The sequence below is a fragment of the Bos indicus x Bos taurus genome, chromosome 8 (genome assembly GCF_003369695.1).
Source record: "Bos indicus x Bos taurus breed Angus x Brahman F1 hybrid chromosome 8, Bos_hybrid_MaternalHap_v2.0, whole genome shotgun sequence".
NCBI classification, from domain to species: domain Eukaryota; kingdom Metazoa; phylum Chordata; class Mammalia; order Artiodactyla; family Bovidae; genus Bos; species Bos indicus x Bos taurus.
This window is the reverse complement of record NC_040083.1, coordinates 44,000,968-44,020,808: the sequence shown is the minus strand read 5'-3', so window position 1 is coordinate 44,020,808 and position 19,841 is coordinate 44,000,968. Positions and strand designations below refer to the sequence as shown.

The 19,841-nt window shown below is 41.0% G+C and overlaps 1 protein-coding gene across 4 annotated transcripts in view; it reads left to right on the top strand.

The window, feature by feature from the left end:
- DOCK8 (dedicator of cytokinesis 8) overlaps window positions 1–19,841 on the top strand; it is a 266,249-nt gene that overhangs the window by 72,634 nt on the left and 173,774 nt on the right. For 3 of the 4 annotated variants that reach the window (XM_027549402.1, XM_027549403.1, XM_027549404.1), the window contains exons 2-3: window positions 5,532–5,634; window positions 18,930–19,105. In XM_027549402.1, the coding sequence (XP_027405203.1) occupies window positions 5,532–5,634; window positions 18,930–19,105 (279 nt within the window). Of the gene's footprint in view, window positions 1–5,531; window positions 5,635–6,724; window positions 7,018–18,929; window positions 19,106–19,841 lie in introns of those variants that run through there. The other variant, XM_027549405.1, reaches the window with a different exon arrangement.

Sequence of the window (19,841 nt, the reverse complement as noted above, 5' to 3'; positions counted from 1 at the left end):
TCACCGACTCAATGGACACGAGTTTGAGTAAACTCTGGGAGTTGGTGATGGACGGGGAGGCCTGGCGTGCTGCAGTCCATGGGGTCCCAAAGAGTTGGACAAGACTGAGCGACTGAACTGAACTGAGCTGAACTGAAGCGTAACTATATGTAAACTCAGAGTAAATTATATGTTAGCTTTTCTTTATCCCAGTCCTTTCACTGTTGTTTAAAACATGTCAGATTCAGGAAAATCCTAAACCTCTTTAAATACTTATAGACAAGGTTGGTTTTTCTTTTTTTTCATCACTTATAAAAATCCTTCCAACCTTTTTGGCTGCTGGCCACACAGGGATAGAGTGAAAGAATTTTCCTTTTGGTATGAAAACCAGAGAGAAGCCTTCTGGAGCTGTTCAGTTTCCTAGCACAGCTGCTGATGTAGATGACAGTGCTCATTGTTCCGCTTGGAAAGTCTTAGGCATCTTTGCCAGTTAGAGCTGGAAAGGTGCCCAGGAGATCATATAGCCCAGCCCCTTCATTTCCCGAGTAATGAAACGAAGACCCAGCTTGGTTAACTGATGTACTTGAAAACAGAACAGCTAGCAAATGGCAAAGCTCAGGACCAAGTCACTGAGTTCAGACTCTTTTTCTTTGCTCTTCTAGCTATGCCTCTTGTTAAGAATAACAGGGTAACCCAGTGGTTAAAATACTTGAAGTAGGAGTATAGAAACCTAATGTCAATGAAATGTTAAAAAATGTTAAAAATGCTTGAAATGCATTGTTTTTTTCCCCCATCAGTCCTATTCCTACTGACTTCTTTTTTTCCTTCAAAATATGATCCCAAAGTTTCCTTTTCCTGGAACAGGAAGCATTCCTAAGTATTCCACGGCTGAATTATTAACTCTTCTCTTTGCTCACAAAGCACTGTGCACATTCCTGCACAATATGCATATCGTATTGTATCCAGGAGCAGCAACGGTATCTTATTGGACTTCACTCCCTAGCACTTGACAGAGAGTCTGGCACTGTGTATGCCCTCAGTGTTTTATGAATTAATGAATCAACCAACCACTCTCTCATAGGCTTGCACAGCAGTGAATCTTAGGCTTTCTGGGACATAAAAATCACCTGAAGTTCCTGATTAAAAATTTATTTTTCCAGGCCATACCAGGAGATATGTTGATTCAAGACTGGGGTGGGGGTCTAAGAATCTGCATTTTTATTAAGCAGCTGATGATTTGGTGCAAATGGTCCATGCTGTGAAGTGTGCTTAGTTGCTCAGTCATGTCCAACTCTGCGAACACGTGGACTGTGGCCAGCCAGGCTCTTCTGTCCACGGGGATTCTTGAGGCAAGAATACGGGAGTGGGGTTGCCGGGCCCTCCTCCAGGGCATCTTCCCAACCCAGGGATCGAACCATGTAGGTCACATTTAACAAGCTCTGCTCAATCATTAATTCTGCTCATACTCAGTCCCAGCTGTATATAACACAACAATGTGTCAATCTGAATAAAAACATGCAGCTTTGCTACCCACTTGATTTCACCATTCTGACCCCAGATCAGGGGTATTGATTGATATTTGTGAAAATAAAGAAGATAATATTTATAAAGCAGTTCAAGTTATTAGAAGAAAGGTATCTTAGCTCATCAAGGAAATATGATATGAATCTAGCATCCTAAAAATTATCTTAGGCATATTGAATTTGATCTGAGTCTCAAATGCAGAGGAAATAAACCCCCACATAATACACGGATGGACACCATACCTGTATGAGCTCTTTCCTTGGTTGGGTTCTCTTATTTTTTGTTCCGTATTAGTAAACGTAATAGCTAACGTTTACATAACTTTTAAAAAAAACCCAGTAGTACATCTAAGCCTGCATGACACTTTATATGTGTATACTCTTTTTTTTAAACGATGACCTTAAGCAACTTTATAGGAGAAAAAGCTGAATTGGGGTAGTTATTAAACTCCTTTTATATAACTACTAAAAAGATTTCTGAACATTCTGGGATATTTATTTGTACACATGTTGTTGAATATTTGTATTCAGTTCCTCATGTTACTTTTTACTTGTAACTTACTTCTTTATGCACATTTCTATACAAATATTTAAATGGTCAAATAACATTACTTGTATTTTATCCTGTTACATAGTCAGTGTTTACCGTAATGTTCTCCACAATAATGTTGGTTATTTTCAATTATTTGCTATCATATACAGAGTTCTTATGCTCATTTCTGTTCAAATTGTATTTTTGTATGAATTCCAGGGAGTATGTTCCCCAGGTGCGATTGATTAGGTGAAAGAGTAACAAGTTTTGGAGCTCTTGTCACCTGTTACAGTATTATCTTCCAGAGACACTGAACCAATATAGAACCCACAGGGGTTTTCCCATAGCTGGGTCAACATATTATTATCCCAGCTTATTTTTGCTAGTTTAAATGTGCATAGGGCCTCTCCAGAACTATTTTATTTGGAAATTCTTTAAGTGAACACGAAGCAGTTCCTTTCTGTGTGGGAAAGTTCACTGTTATAATTTTCAGGACAAACAGTTCATCTCCTTATTTGACAGTTTTGAAGGGACAGGTTTAATTGCCTTTTGTAGAGACAGGAAATAGGATTGGGGCAGGCTTGAGAAATAGGATTGGGGCAGGCTTGATGTGTCAGGGAACAAAATCAGTTGCATAGCTCTGAAGTGGAGGATTGCAGCAGGAACACCAGCTGTTTATGTTGGGTTGCGGAGCAAGCACATTGTGATGGCGTGATGAAAAAATTATTGGGCCTTTGTTGGACAACCAGTTTTACTTCAAAATGAAAGCAAGAACCTGTCCCTCCCACCATTGTGTAATTCTCTCACGATGCCACTTTCTTTCATGAAGGTTTTCAGATATTCAGGTGGACCTCTCTGGTCTATGACAGGAAGGACTTTAGAACGGCCAGAAAACTAAAACTCATTATTTGAGAAGCCTGTTGGGGAGGACCTGGAAGCAGAAGTCACAGGGTCAGTTTGTCAGTCTTACGTGTGAAAAGTCAGCTCCGAAACAGAAAAGGACCTTTGCTTAGTTCTCTCCACCCTTTGTGACTATGGCCACGTTCTGAAATAAGCAAATAAGTGATTGCTCTACTGGTTTGGGTCCCTGTGCAGAAAAACAAGATGCAGTGTTGTTTATGAAAGATGGGCCTTTTGTTTTGGATTTCTTGATTTTTTTAAAAAATTGGTGACTGTTGAATTTGTAATGAAAATCAGCGTGTTGAGCACTGTAGATCAAAATCAAAGTTTTCCTCCATTCTTGGTTATCATGCTAAATCCTTGGCTTCACTCTTGTCTCTGTAGAGCACTCACTCACTCTCTCTCTCTGTCACACAAACACATATACTTGTATCTGTTATCCCTCATCTTTATTTAGAAATTATTCAGATGGCACACAATTCACATATTTAACATGTATGAATCACTTGTTTTCAGTATATTCACAGAGTTGAGCATCCATTACTACAATTAATTTTAGAATGTTTTCATCACCCCTAAAAGAAACCCCATTCCCAATAGCAGTCACTCCCCATTTGTCTTCAATCCTCCCAGCCCTAGGCACTCATCTACTTTCTGTCTCTATAGATTTGCGTATTCTGGACATTTCGTATAAGAAGTTATACTATATGTGGTATTTTGGTTTAGCTTCTTTGACTGAATGTAATGTTTTCAAGGTTCATCGATATTGTGGTATATATCACTACTTTTTTTGTTGCTGAATAATATTCCATGTATGATATACCACATTTTGTCTTTCTATTCATCATTCAGGATTCCGGGAAGGAGAGAGAATTGTCTTGTATTGGGTTACATGTCCATCCCTTTGATTTGTAGTTGTACCTGTACAACATGAGGGTGTCAACCCTGAAAGGAAACTGAGGCACTCTTGGGTTGGGAAAATGGATGCCACAGGTGGGATCAGGACAAGTTTCTTGCCTCTCTAGATGCACCACATTGCTGAGATTGGGACCCAAGCAGATCATGTCAGAAACCTCATCATGGAGGAAAATTAATAATTATGTCCTAACATACTTTATAATGGAGAAAATATAATAAGATTTTTTATAATATTTAAATTGTTAAATTATAATTTTTAATGTGTATATATCTCTATGTTGGATGTATAGCATATTGCAAATATAGGTTTTCATTTGGTCTTCAATAATGTTAGTTTCTAGTTATTTTCTATAGTGGCCTCATTGTGGTTTAAATACACTTTTATGAACTAGCCTTAGAATCCAGCCACCAAAGGCTGACAATGAGAAAATGTGTTCCAAGTTACAAATGACTAATGAATGAACGCTTTGACTTTTCCCACACAAAAGTCAAGTTGCTCAGAACTTCCCCAGTGATTAAGAAACTGTCTTGCAATGAAGGGAACACAGGTTTGATCTCTGATCCAGGAACTAAGATTCCAAAATGCCCAGGGGGGCAACTAAGCTGCAAAGAGAAATACCACATACATGACGAAGATGCCTCATGCTGCAACCAAGACCTGACACAGACAAATACATATTCTTAAAAAGAAGAAAATAATTTATTTAATCTGATAATAATAATAATAAAAGAAAGCCAACCTGTTCGTTGTCCAGGTTATTGCTGGTCAGTGCCACACGCCAGTGGGTGTGGATGGTGGAGCAGGACTAGCCTGTGCTCCTTCTGGCTGCAGGGATGTTGTCTGGGGGCTCAGCAGGGTCACTTCCACTGACTTGAAGGATCACTCACTTGGAGCAGTTTGGAACAAATACAGCCCTTTCAATTCCAGGGAGCACCTAAGGTGCCTGTGGGGAGGTAGAGATGTCCGTAAAGCAGTTCTCTGGCATTTTCCGTGATAGCAAGCAGCGACCGGAAGTGCTCCACCGCTGAAAGGAGAGTGACTGGTTCAAAATGGTGACTCTGGGCTTAAAGGACTGTCGTCAGAGGCCAGATGTCCTCGCACGGAGACTGTGCCTCTGAATGGCCTGGGAAGAAGGAGCCAAGCGCGCTGGGTCTTTTGTTTGGGCTCCAAACTTTTTTTCCTACTTGTGCTTTCATCCTTCAGTGCGTGCCTGCATGCTGAGTCGCTTCAGCCGTGTCCCACTCTTGGCGACTCTTTGGGCTGTAGCCCGCCAGGCTCCTCTGTTCATGGGATTCTCCAGGCAAGAATACTGGAGTGGGTTGCCATGTCCTCCTCCAGGGGATCTTCCCGACCCAGGGATCCAACTGGGGTCTCTTACATCTCCCACATTGGCAGGCGGGTTCTGTACCACTAGCGCACCTGAGAAGCCATCATCCTTCCAGTATTGGGCAAGTGCCCTGTCTGCAGGCCTCCTGGCTTCTGTGAACTTCTCAAGGGAGTATATGATCACCCTAAAGCTCTAGTGTCCACCCAGAGGCCACTGAGGACATTTTAGTAAGTTCTGCCAGTCACCCAGCTAAGGAATCAGTCTTCTAACGTGACATCAGAGATTGCATCTATAATTGCAGTGATGCTTTAAAATAACCACTTCATTTAGATTTTTCTGTTTTAACCCAAGGTATTCTTCTGCGGAAATAAGGAAACAGTTTACCCTCCCACCAAACCTTGGCCAGTACCATCGACAAAGCATAAGTACCTCTGGCTTCCCCTCTCTTCAACTAGTAAGTATGAGTTACAGGTTTGCTTAGAGACTGATCAAGGGCAGAAGTGCCCAGGTTATGCTTATGCTTCCTAAGTCTTCTAAGATTTTCTCACCTCTGCCTTACATCGCCAACCACCAGTTCCTAATCCTGAGTCTACTTTTTGACATCAGTTTCCCTCTCTCCCTTGGTCTGCGTGCATGCCAGTCGTTTCAGTCATGTCTGACTCTTTGTGACTCTGTGGACTGTAACCTGCCAGGCTCCTCTGTCAATGGGATTCTCCAGGCAAGCATACAGGAGTGGGTCACCATGCCCTCTGCCAAGGGATCTTCCCAACCCAGGGATCCAACTTGAGCCTCCTGTGGCTCCTGCATTGCAGGTGGGTTCTTTACTGCTGAACCACAGGGAAGCCCCTCCTTCCATTAACTAGGGCTTGAAGTGCAAAGCAAACCTAATTCTGTAGTTTCTGGACTCAGTGGACTTCCCAGGCTACTTGGTTTCACCCAAATTATGATTCACATTTTGGGGAAAGGAAGGATTAGCCTGGAAACTTAATCACCATTTGTAACATGCTTTTATTGGGGGAACAAAAATTATTCCACAGTCTGAAAAGTCAAGTTATGAACCTTAAGCTTTTAAAGTAATTTTTTGGAATAATTTTATTGTAATTTACTTACAATAAATTCACTCATTTGAAGGTGTACAGTTTGAGGAATTTGGCCAGTTTATAGTTACTTTGTATAGTCAAGATATAGAATGTTTTACCCTGAATAACCCTGCTGTGCCCCTTTCTGTGGGTCTTCCCTCGCAATCCCCAGCCAGCAGCACTAGGCAATCACCAATCCACTTATGTCATCGTGATTTTGCTTTCTCTGGAACTTTGTATCATTGCAGTCAGACAGTATGGACCTTAATTTTTAGAACAGCCCCCCCCCCATCTTTTAAGTTGAAGATTGCCCACGTTTTTATACTAACACCAGTTGTTGAGTGTGTGTACATATGTTATATTATTTGAGGAGTAAATGCCAGACGTGACCAGTGGGTTAAATCTAAAATGAGTTGGTTGGTAAAACCAGAAGTGAGCATTCACAAATGCCAGACGTGACCAGTGGGTTAAATCTAACTTAAATGAGTTGGTTGGTAAAACCAGAAGTGAGCATTCACTTCCTTTGTGAGAGAGCTGCAGCCTCCAGTGTACTCACTTCCTCACACACAGCAGGGCCCCACTTTCTGGATTGTACTAGTGGTTATCTTGAGGAGGTTAGGTTATTTTTTCTTTCTCACTTATTACTTCAAAACCACTTCTGCTCTTAGAAATTTGGTAACCTGCCGCTCAGTTTCCTGCAGCCGCCATTTTGTCTCCTGTGGCAATTTCCACGCCGTGTAACTGTTTATCTTTCAAAGGTATGTTTGCTGGAGGGATTTGTGATTCTTTCAGTAGGATAATTTGTGGTTTATGTCACTGATGAAATAGTAGTACTAAAAAATGTACAGCACCTTTTACTGCAAAAGATAATTTGCAATGACAGTGCTTTAAAAAAAATCTATTTATGACTTCGGTAGCATGTTCAACTGCCCTTTTTAGTTGTACTTTTTCTGTTTCAAAGTCACAGATTATAATAAAAGCATATCAAGTGCATAACAGCCATGATGTATTAGATACACTTTAAGATAAATTTGGTATGCTTTTTGGTTTCATTGGTGCTGATATATATTTCATTTAAACAAATCTTTTTTAAATTTCTGACCTAAATTGTCTTATAGAATATACAAATGCAGTTAAAAAGTGACTGGATACAGTTTTAAATCTTAAACAAGGTGGGGGATGTGGGGTTTGGTTCTTTGCTTCTCTGTAAATTTAGATTACAGCTTTCTGCAGTAGCTGCCTTGAGAAATAGTGTGGACCTCACTATTAAGAGGCTTTAAGCAAGTTTAGCTCACAGACGTTAACCCCTTAGCTACACACCACCTGCAGCCTGAAATTTCTTCAGGAGAAATTTTTTTAAAGTCACAAACTTTAAAAAGTTGTTTCCTATTTGCAGGCGTTCTCTTGGCAGTTACGCCTCCTCATCACTAGGTTTTGACAAACGTGAATTTGGATGAGTTATTTCATTAGCTAGGTGGTAGGATTAACGTGTGGCTTAACTACTCCTTTTCTAATAGAAGATCTCAGAGAAATAGCAAAAATGTTTAACTATACATGAGTCATGTATAATTTCTACCTGATTCTATTTGCAAATGAATAGCCTTTAAAACGTGTTTTTCCTGCTTAATTCCATTTTAGTCTTCTGAATATTCTCCCCCAGGTCTCTACTTCAGCTTTAGCACAGTATGCAGACCCTGTTTCTTCTGGTTAACTGTGTGATGAGCAGATGGCAGGAGAGGGCCAAAATCTGCCTGTGATTAATCTTTTGTTTTTTAAATGCATGGCCTACTCAGAAAAATCCGATCACCCTAATGTTTACCTGCTGGTCCTGTCGTACTATCGGAATGAAGTGGCTGTTCTTTCCCTTGAGTCATCTTTCTGAATGAAGGTTCCTCCAGCAAAAATCACCCACTTACATGATAATTGCCCTTTTCCTTAAGAAATTATTTCCATTTCATAGAAAGATAATGAGACATTTCAGGGAGATTTATTTCTGGAAAGGCAGAGGAATAGTTTATCACCTAAAGATTCTCAACCTGAAGCAGCTCTTCTTACATGAGAAGCCATAGACTGTTCATTGTAAGATTTTAGATGATTGAAAAATTTGACTAAGTGCATTTTGACTTTTATTTCCCTTACCTTTGTTTATGGAACCACCATTTCAACAACCCCACATGCTGATATAAATAATTGTTTAATTTTTAAGAGTATTGAATTGGCACCAAGTTATTTATTATATTTTTTAAATTTAATGTTTATTTTATAGTGGAGTAGAGTTGATTTACAATGCTGTGCTAGTTTCAAGTGTACAACAAAGTGATTCAGTTATACATGTATCCATTCTTTTTCAGATTCTTTCCTCATATAGGTTATTATAGAATATTTGGTAGAGTTCCCGGTATACAGTAGGTCCTTGCTGACTTTCTGTTTTATATATAGTAGTGTGTATTACTATATATACACATGTTAATCCTAAACTCCTAATTTATCTCTCCTCCACCCCCTTGCCCCTTTAGTAACCCTAAGTTTGTTTTCAAAGTCTGTGAGTCTGTGTCTGCTTTGTAAATAAGTTCATTTCTATCATTTTTTAAGATTCCATATATAAGTGGTATCATATGTTTGTCTTTGTCTGACTTACTTCATTTGGTATGATCATCTCTAGATCCATCCATGTTGCTTCAAGTGGCATTATTTCATTTCTTTATGGCTAAGTAATATTCCATTATGTGTATGTACCGCATTTTTATCCCTTCCTCTGTTGATGGACATTTAGGTTGCTTCCATGTCTTGGTTATTGTAAATGTGCTGCAGTGAACATTGGAGTGCCTGTATCTTTTTGAAGTATGGTTTCCCCAGATACATGCCCAGGAATGGGTTTGTTGAATCATATGATAGTTTTTTTTTTTTTTCTTAAGGAACCTGCATACTGTTCTCCATAGTGGTTGTACAAATTTACATTCCTACCAACAGTGTAGGAAGGTTCCCTTTTCTCCGCACCTTCTCCAGCCATTTATTGTTTGTACGTTTTTTGATAATGGCCATTCTGACCTGTGTGAGGTGATAGCTCATTTTGGTTTTGATTGCATTTCTCTAATAATTAGTGATGTTGCAAAGCTTTTTATGTGCTTTTTAGAAATAGACATTATCTAAAACCCAATCAATTATAAGCTTCTTGTTGTTTTGCAAGAGGCAGGAACTTGCAGTCAGGTGGATCCGGGGTGGAGTATAACTATCACTTACTTAGGGGGCAAGTTACTTAACCTTGACTAGGGCCTCAGTTTCTTCACTTGCACTCTGGGCATAGTAATGCTACCCCTATTAGGGTTAATACAGAAGGATAAAATAGATTCTGTGTAAATAGAGGCTAATGCTGCTGTCTGTGTATTTGGCACTATGGAGACACTGTGGGAGATTTCCAGAAGATGAATAGGAGATGCTTTTGCCTTCGAAGGACCTTATGATATATTTGGGAGGGCAGATAAAATAGAGAATCCAAACTGGCTTTGAGTATGGTAGGTATTCTGAGGAAAGAAAGATCTAAGATTAAAAAAAAAAAAAAAAGAAGTAAAGGCTTGAAGTGGGAGGCTGAGAAGATTTAGAGGAAGGTTCGCAACCCTGGCTCTAATTAGAATCACCTGAGACCTTTAGAAACACACCTGTGTCCTCTCATAGAACAATTACAGCAGAATCCCAAATATCATTATTTTAAAGTTCCCTGGGACTTTTACATGTGGTCCAGATTGAGGATCATTTAAAGAACCTATATACATAGCAGTAGTCCAGATGTTGATAGGAGGAGGAACATAAGAAAGGCAGAGTTCCTTTTGTGTCCTGGCTGCTCTGCATTTCAGAAAGTGAGTAAGTGAAGGCTACTTGCTAATCCTGTAGATATACTTTTATATGCCTATAGTGGATTCTGTCATAAATCTGATAAATCAAATGAGAGGAAGGACGTGTTTGATTTTGTGGGTATTTGTGTGTGTGTGTGTGTGTGTGTGTAGTGTTATTGGGTTTTTGTTTTTTTAACTCTAATTGTAAATGTTAGCTGTGATGATTGTGTATACATACATTTTCAAAGTAGATAAAACAAATAAAAATTTTGCATTTTTTAATATGAAGAGGATCTACCATTTAGATTTGGTTTTATAGACAAAATGCAATGATGCAGACTTACCCTGGGTCTTTTGTGACACTCTTAATAGTCCTGTGCCGTGGGCATGTAAATAGGTTGCATACCCCCTGATGCCAATCACCTATAAAAGCAAAAAACTATGTATTAGTGTCTTCATTAAGAAGAATCTGTAAAATATTAAAACCATTTTTTCTGATTATTCAAAGTAGAAAGGAGAGTGAAATATACAAGAGTAGAAAGGTAGGTCATCTTTGCCCTAACTTAGAAAGAATTTGAGACACTATGTGCATAGTTAATAACTTAACCTACATTTTTATAGAGGGAAAATCTTATTTTTAAAAATGAGAATAGAAAAATTGTGAAGTAAAATGGAATGAATCAGCTGGGCCAGAACAGTTCTTGCTAAAGAGAAGGATGTAGAAAGCCACATCCTGGATATAAACGAAAACACCATGGTTACACGACGTGCTTGTGTATAACAGTTATGAAGGAAAAAAAGGAGGTCTCATACTCATTTTTGTTACATGTTTAAGTTTCTGTGTAATCAAGCAACCTTTTTGTTCTGTTACCAAGGATGATCTAAATGATGGATCACCTGATGAACATGGTGATCTTCTTTTATTTTTCCTTTGTGCTTCATCTTTCCAGAAGTTGGGCTGTCCTTAGGTTTCAGTGATTTAACTGGAGGGGACATGATGGAAAATGAAGATGTCATTATAATTTTCACGGACATTCACAATGGAAGGTCAAATGAATGCCACCCTGCATGCAGAGCATGAGTTTCATTACTGTCATTGTAAAGCACAGGAATCAAACCAGTCTTGGTAAGATTAGATTGATGTCCATTGTGGCATGTCAGTATCTTCTGTGCAGTGGCATCGGTGGAAGATTGCCACTGGTGGAAGCAGAGAAGTGTTCCTTAATCTAAGCCATGAAGTGCTTTGAGATATTGAAGCCGGAGAACTTTACTGCCTTATGCTCTGTTTACTTCAAGATAGTAGAAGAGCCAAGAGGATTGCTTTAGGTATTCATTCATTCAGGAAATATATATAGGTCTCACTCTGTGCCAGGAATTGCTCTAGGAGCTGGGGTTACAATAGTGAATGTAACAAAGCGTCTGTCTTCATGAGCTTGCATTCTAGAATGAGAGACATAGACAAATAAGTGAATGTAGAGTATATCGAGGGATAGTAAGTGCTTAAAGAATGAAACATGGATAGGGAATAGAGAGTGACACAGAAGAGGGGACTATTTTGGATTGAGTGGTCTGTGAGGGCCTGCAGGTCTAGAAAGGAGACACTTGGGAAGAATTATGAATGAACTTGACAAGTATTTGAAGGAAGAGTATTCAATTTAGAAGAAACAGCACATTCAAAGTCCCAAAGCAAGAGCACGTGGCATGCTGCAGGAACAGTCAGGATGCAGACAATGGGCTGAGCAGAGAGGGCAGTAGGAGATGAGATGGTAGAAGAATCAAGGCTGAGTCATAGGCCTCTAGAAGAATTTTGGCCCTTACTTGGATTGAAATGGGAATTTATTATTGGAAGTGCTGGCTTAGCACAATTTGCATTTTTATTATAAAGATTGCTTATAAGGTTCTTTTTTATAAAGATCATTCTTGCTGCTATGTGGAGATAGATTCCACATAGGTGGGGAGGGCAGTTAGGAAATTGACACAATAACTCAGGAAAAATGATGGCAGTGCTTTGGAAATGGGTAGTCGCAGTAGAAAAGGTGAGAAGTGGTTGGATCCTAGATAGATTTCAAAAGTAAAGTGGATGGGATTTTCTGACAGATAATATGTACGATGTGAGAGAGAGAGAGATCGACATTGACCCAAAAGATTTTCCCCTGTACAGCTGGTGGAATGGAATTGCCGCTTGCTGAGATGCAGAGACTTGAAAGATATAAGAAGAGCAGATCAGCAAGAAAATTAAGTAATTTTGAATTTGTTATGTTTGAGAGGCCCTGTTAGATTACCAGAGAGTGATGTTGAAGTATAATTGGAAAAATCAATCTGAATGTCAGGACAAAGATTGAGGCTACAGATACATACCTATAGTTTTAAAAAGAAAAAAAAATTATTTAAAGTCATGGACATAGATGATATCATATGGGAGTAAATTCAGACTGGGGAGAGAAGCTCTTTTAGGACGCAACCTGAGGGCACTGCAAAGCAAAAGGAGAACCTAGAAAAAGTGGTGTCCCAGAGGTGGAGTGACCAAGTGTCTGCTCCAGTTTGCTGGACTGAGGGGTTTCCTGGTACATGGACTTGCAGAACTTGGGATACACTAGGACAGTTTGTTCCTCTCCAGGTGAAGAAAGTGCTTCAAGGAGAGAGTGATTAACTGTCCAGTGCTGCAGATAAACCAGGAATGAGCAACAGCCATTGAATTTGGCGACGTGAAGGTCTTGGGTGACACTGACCAAGACTTGTCTCTCATGAACAGCCAAGTCAGTTTGAGGACCACTCAGTGGCACCCCACTCCAGTATTCCTGCCTGGAAAATCCCATGGATGGAGGAGCCTGTAGGCTGCAGTCCATGGGGTCGCTGAGGGTCGGACACGACTGGGCGACTTCACTTTCACTTTTCACTTTCATGCATTGGAGAAGGAAATGGCAACCCACTCCAGTGTTCTTGCCTGGAGAATCCCAGGGACAGGGGAGCCTGGTGGGCTGCCATCCATGGGGTCACACAGAGTCAGACATGACTGAAGTGACTTAGCAGCAGCAGCACCATAGGGATAAACATGCCTGATGGTACAAGGACACGGCACCTAGAAGAATCATGCCTCCTCCCCTACCCCCAGCCAACGGGCATGAAGCTTCCCTCAAGCTGTGACAAAGTACCCGGTCCCTTGTGGTCCTTTCTGGGTGGTGCAGTGGTAAAGAATCTGCCTGCCAGTGCAGCAGATGCAAGAGACACCAGTTCAAAACCTGGGTTGGGAAGATCCCTTGGAGGAGGAATTGACAAACAGTTTCAGTATTCTTGCTGGGAAATCCCATGGACAGAGGAGCCTGGTGGGCTGCAGTCTGTGGGGTGGAAAGAGTTGGATATGGCTGATTACACACACGTACATCCTTATGATTACCTGTGTGACTTGGGCCAAGTCATTTAACCTCTCTGTTTTTCATTATCCTTATTTGTGAGATAATGACCAGATTTGTCATTTTAATCTTCTATCAGGGTGTTGACTGCTGTGCTATGGCTACATAGATTAATTTTCAACAGACATGGTTCTGGTGCTGTAGAAATTTTCAATTTCAAGTTGAATCGTACCCCATGTCAGGAGAACTAGCCATTGATGTACATTAAAGGACAAAGAAAAATTCAGACCCTCTTCATTTAAAAAATGAATATTTGTGAATAATTTAAGCCTTTAAAGTATTTATACTATTTTTGTGTATTCTAGTCTTCTGTTGATCAGACCTCTGAGGAAAAAAAAAAAATAGCTAGAAAGAAAGACTGCACAAATCTTCACTAGAGGAGTGTTGAAAATTGATTGAGGGCATTGACTGTGTCTCCTTGGCCTACTGCTGGACTGCTTAGGACACCAGTGAGTATATGTTGAAGGAGTGAAAGTAGGTGTATTCGTCTGGATTCAACTGGAGCAGTGGAGCTGGTAGGGGATGTATCTTCACGTATGATAAGGAATTGATTACAGGGCATTGGCTTAGCCACTGGTGGTGGCTGGCCAAGCAAGCCTGAGGTCCACAGGGCAATCAGGAAGACAAGATCATAACCAGCTGGAACTCCATGGGTGAGATCTAAAGCTTAAAGCCCTGGAAATTCCAGAGAGCCTCCAACCTCTTTGAAAAGGCATCCAACTGGTTAAGTCAGGCCACCCAGGCTAATCTCCTTTTTGATTAATTTAAGTCTGTAATGTCTGTAATGTCACATTACAGCAGCACTTCAAATGGTGTTGATTGTATCAGTAGGTATGTGTATGCTACCGAATAACTGCAGCCTCCCTTCTGTCCTCCAGTTCTGGCAAGAGAACACCCTTGTAGCCCACCACACCTGGAAAAATACTAGGAAGGGAATCTGGAGGAATGTAGTTCTGCAGAGCCAAGTTGACACATCACAAAGCCATTGCAGTCAAAGTCTGATTTAGGATAATTTGCTATCTTAAGTTATTCTTTTGTTTTGTTTTTATTTTGATTATTTAGGTTTTTTTCATACATTATTTTAACAAATGATAATTCCTTGGATAAGTACTTTGGACCATTCAAACTAGTCTGAGTCTCCACTGATTAGAAGGTCACATATAACTCAGTAGCAGAGAAAACAAAAACAATAAATTTTCATGTTTGACTTTTATTCTCCCAAGAGGCTGAGGGACTGATCTTAGAACATCCCCCGCTCCCCCGCCCCACTCCATTCCCAAACTTCAGCCCAGTGAAACACAATACCACTGTAAATCTCCTCAATATTTGTTTATACCTAAATAGCATTGTGTATGTGGGTATGTGTTGATCGCTTCATAATATATAAAACTCACTCTTGAGATTGACTTCAGATAACTTGGAGAACAGAAATCTCTTTTGGTTCCTGTTTATTATTTGAATATGCAAGAGGAGCAACTTGCTCAGAGGCCTAGTTAACAGTAGCTGGCATCTCCACTCACTTGCCAACAGCAGGGCTAGTTTATCTCATCTTTGAAACAACAGTTTCCTCCCTTGTTAGTTTCAGCATAGAAAGTGTAGGGTGACTAGTTATTTAATGCTGGCTGTGTGTAGTGTTAGACTAATGCTCAGTAATTCTATCATTATGGCTTATTTTTATAGTCTCTTCAGTCCTGAAGTAGATTCACACCTTAAGAGTATTATGACTTTATGATCAATTGTGCATATTGCATTTGGCACATTGGCCACACAGTGTTCAATGATGATACTATATACTTTTTCATAGCTCCCCCCTCCAAAGATAGCATTATTTTATATGTGAGAAAGTGTCAGACTTCCCTGTCCCACAGTTGACTCAAGATCTGTAGAAAGAGCAGCTCCATAAGGGCCAGCTCAGTGACTTGTGTTTGTTTATTATTTTTTTTAAATATTTGTCTCTATTGATTATTTATTTGGCTGCACTGGGTCTTAGTTGCAACACTTGGGACCTTCTAGTTGCAGCATGCAGGATCTAGTTCCCCAACCAGGGATCAAACATGAGCCTTTTGCATTGGGAGTGACACTGGACCACCAGGTAAGTCCCCCAGTGACATGCATTTAATAGATGTTCAGCAAGTAATTGCTGAATGAGGAAATCAGCTGTCCTTTTTCCCTGGCTCTTGGGCAGCCTGTCCAATAGGTGACAGGTGCCATTATCAGCCAGGCTTTTTTCCTAATCCTTGTGACTTTGAATTTTAAAAAGTGAAAGTATTAGTTGCTCAGTCTTCCAGTGTCTAACTCTGTGATCCCATGGACTGTAGCCTGCCAGGCTCCTCTGTCCATGGAATTCTCCAGGCAAGAATACTAGAGTGGGTTGCCATTCCCTTCTCCATAATATCTTCCCAATCCAGGGATCAAACCCGGTTTCTCATATTGCAGGCAGATTCTTTACTGTCTGAGCCACCAGGGAAGCCCTTTAAAATTTTAGGGATGTGACAATTATAATACTTAGACTGGACCTAAATTTTTTTTCTCTCTGATGATTTCACACAAATGCCATTTCTTTTTGGAGGCTTCTACTTACTAGTTAGGCAATGGCACCCCACTCCAGTACTCTTGCCTGGAAAATCCCATGGACAGAGGAGCCTGGTGGGCTGCAGTCCATGGGGTCGCTAGGAATCGGACACGACTGAGCGACTTCACTTTCACTTTTCACTTTCATGCATTGAAGGAGGAAATGGCAGCCCACTCCAGTGTTCTTGCCTGGAGAATCCCAGGGACAGGGGAGCCTGGTGGGCTGCCATCTATGGGGTGGCACAGAGTCGGACACGACTGAAGTGACTTAGCAGCAGCAGCAGCGCTAGTATCCACATTGCTGCAAATTTTGCTTCAGTGTAATTTTTCAGTGTATCTTTTCAATGCCTCTGCTTAAATAATTGATATTCCTTATGGTAAATTTAACATTAAGTATTATTTTAATAAATTACTTCACGATTATTAATTTGAGGAGCCAATCTCATGAGAAGTTCAGAGTAGAGCTTGTGGATGGTAATAAATGGATTTTTCACTGTCTTCTAAACACACTTACTGCTGTCTCATGTTTTAGTTATTTCTGGAAATCTAGGTTCCATGGAGAACCTGCAAGAGAAAGCAAAATTAGGAGTCTGCCTAGATTTGAATTCCACAGTGACTACTTCCCAGCTATGCAGTCATGCCTGGGTGAATTCTTAAATTTCTAGCCTTCAGTGTCCTCATCTGTAAAGTAAAACCTTACAGAGTTCTGGTGAGGATTAAATGAGATAATGTCTAGAATGACAACTTCTTGGCACGTAGTGCACAACAACTTCTAGTTCAGGGGTGTAAATTTAACAGTAATAAGGTGAAGTATGCAAACAGTGCAGCCTCTTCATTTCAAGGTGAAGTCATTTCAGTCCCTTTCCCTGAACTCTGTGCCATGTTGTGGTAGGGAGTGGGAAAGTCTGCTTTCTTTTGGGGGGTTGGTCTCATGACAGTCTACAGTAGATTTTTTTTGGTTCCGTGCATGTATAGTGCCTGTTGTTCCCCCTGGTGGATGTCAACAGTGTCTTTTTGCAAACTCTGTCCCCACCTGCTTCTGCATAGGCTGACCCCAGGCTCTCTGAGCCTGCCTGCTGCTGGCCCCAGCTGATTCATTTGGAGAGGCCCACTCTAAAACCTGTGCTCCTCTTCTTAGTGACCTCCAGGTCCCCAGTCAGAGCCCAGGGAGACTTCTCTGTCCCCAGTCATGCCTCATAGAGCCTTGGGCTGCCAGGGGAGTGTCTTTGCGCTCTCCTAGTGAAGGACTTCCTGTTCCCTTCTCTTCGGCCCTCTTTGATCCAGCTGCCATAGGGCATTATGTGAGCCAGCCCTTCAAGAATCTCAGACAAGGAAGGCCTGTGTTTGCTCCCTTGTCAGCTTTGCCCTCACTCTTCCCTGTGTCACTCACGTCTCCACCACCACCAGGGACACAGAGGTGAGAGGAGACGGGGCAAGCCACACTTACATTCTCTAATCTTCTTGCCTCTTCCATGACACTTTGTTCCCCTTCTCCAACCTAGAGCCTTACATCTAGTCTGGTGTATGGTTTCAGGATGATGAAAAACCGGTTTTGTCAGCACTTTCTTTGGATCTGTCCTTGTTTCAGAGCGAGACAGTACAAGTCAAGAATCTGGGGTGTTTGCTGGACTGATGACTCCAAATTATCTGCCATAAATGAACACCACGGAGCTGCTGCTATTGTTGTTGTTATTACCACTACTTACACCACTACTACACACGTAAACTTGATCTAAATTATCTTTATTCCATTAAGGCAGTGGTTTCCTAAGTCTAAGTGAGTTTCACAAGGTAGAAAAAATATTTGTGGAATTGCCAACTTTTTCTGGTGGCTCAGAGGGTAAAGAATCAGCCTGCAATGTGGGAGACCTGGGTTCAATCCCTGGGTTGGGAAGATCCCTTGCAAAAGGGAACATCTGGGGTATTCCAGTATTCCTGCCTGGAGAATCCCATGGGCAGAGGAGCTTGGTGGGTTACAGTCCAGGGAGTCGAAAAAAGTTGGATGTGACTGAGAGACTAACACTTTCATGCATTTTTCTTTTATCACCTGAGGAAAATTAATTTTTAAATTACCATCTATTTTTAACATTTCTTCCCCACCCCCTCCCCACTGTGGAAGGATATAATTGAAGAGCAAACAAAAAAGCAAACACCAAAACAAAAATCAACACTAAAACCCCAAAAAACAATCCTTTTAAAGCAGGTACATTTAGCCTTCCGAATACTTAGCCCGTTGTCCTTAGTTTGCTCATTAACTTCAGTCAGTCAGTGACAGCTTCTTCCCTGCCGGCACCAGGCAGCCCAGCGGTATTTGGAAATCACTGCCTTGGAGTGTCCCAGCCACCCAGGCTGGTTCACTGTGGGCTGTGATTACGAATGAAGTGGTTTCAAGAATCAATGTAGAGGATGACTTGGGCCAAATAAAACACTGTACCTGAATACTCTGAGTTGAGTTTACCTGAATACTCTGAGTTGAGTTTACCTGAATTTCTAGAAAATTGCCTCCAGTTCGCTGCTTCACTATATTTGGGTAAACGTGGCCTCAGAGAGCTTTGGCAAGAGAAATTATAAAAATGCAGCAAAACCTTGTGATTTCATTTTGGATCTCCTTAGGAATCCTCATCAAGATGCAATTAAACAGAGAAAAATTCTGCCTTGGGGTGTGATTTTAATTACTCACCGTGTTCTGACTTGACTCTCCACGCTGCGTTTCTTTTCCTTTCCGTATCACCGCTTCTGTGTTTGACATCAGCCCCACTTAGCTGGGAGGAGAGCGAGGGCAAGGCATGCATCTGCTGTCACCTTAGCACTTTTATCCCAAACCGTGTGGGAACGTCCTTGTCCTTTCGCTGCCCCCAGCCTCAGTTCTATGACCCAGTGGAGCCAGTGGACTTCGAAGGGCTTCTGATGACACACCTGAACAGCCTGGATGTGGAGCTTGCCCAGGAGCTGGGCGACTTCTCCGAGGACGACTTGGATGTGGCGTTCACGCCGAAGGAATGTCGAACTTTGCAGCCCTCTTTGCCGGAGGAAGGGTAAATTTTTTTCTGAAAATGTGGATGGGATTATGCCTGTCGTGACTGTTTGTGGTAAGGGGGAGATACCCTAATTCTGGACTTTCTTAGAAGTGACATTACTCAGATCTATCAAGATGTGCAGGATAACTTCTATGGTACTATCACTTCCAGGTGGATAGTTTTTGAATTGGTTTGACCAAAGGCTTTGAAAAGCCACTTGGGGTCTAAGTCAGTTAAAGGACTGCAGTGGGACAAAATGGACTGCTTAAGAAGAAGTGAAGAGCGCAGATTCTAGACCCAGACTTCCCAGATGTCAGCTCAGTGAGACCTCAGGAGATCTCAGTTTCCGAAAATAATAATCATTGAACTGCTTCCATTCAGAAGCATTTTAATTGTTTCCCATATATGAGACTGGATCAAGTCACAAAAGTAAGTTCAATCCACTTTTCTTGAGCATCTCCTGTGTGCTGAGAACAGGGATAAAAAGATGAATAAGGCAAAGTTCCTGCTTTTGAAGCAAGTTTTGTCAAGTGGAAAAACAATGGGGAAAGCTCTGTAGTGTGAATAAGTGAATAGCTACTTAGGGTTGAGTTTCTCCAGTGGGTTAATCCATGTGGTTACAGGTGTAGGCATTGGTATCAAACGATGGAATTATTTTTAGATGTAACATCTTTATGTCCATAGTGTAGAAAGCAGTGTCTCTTTGGAGGTTTAGGATGAGCTTTTATTTGCATTCAGTTTCTAAAGCAGATTA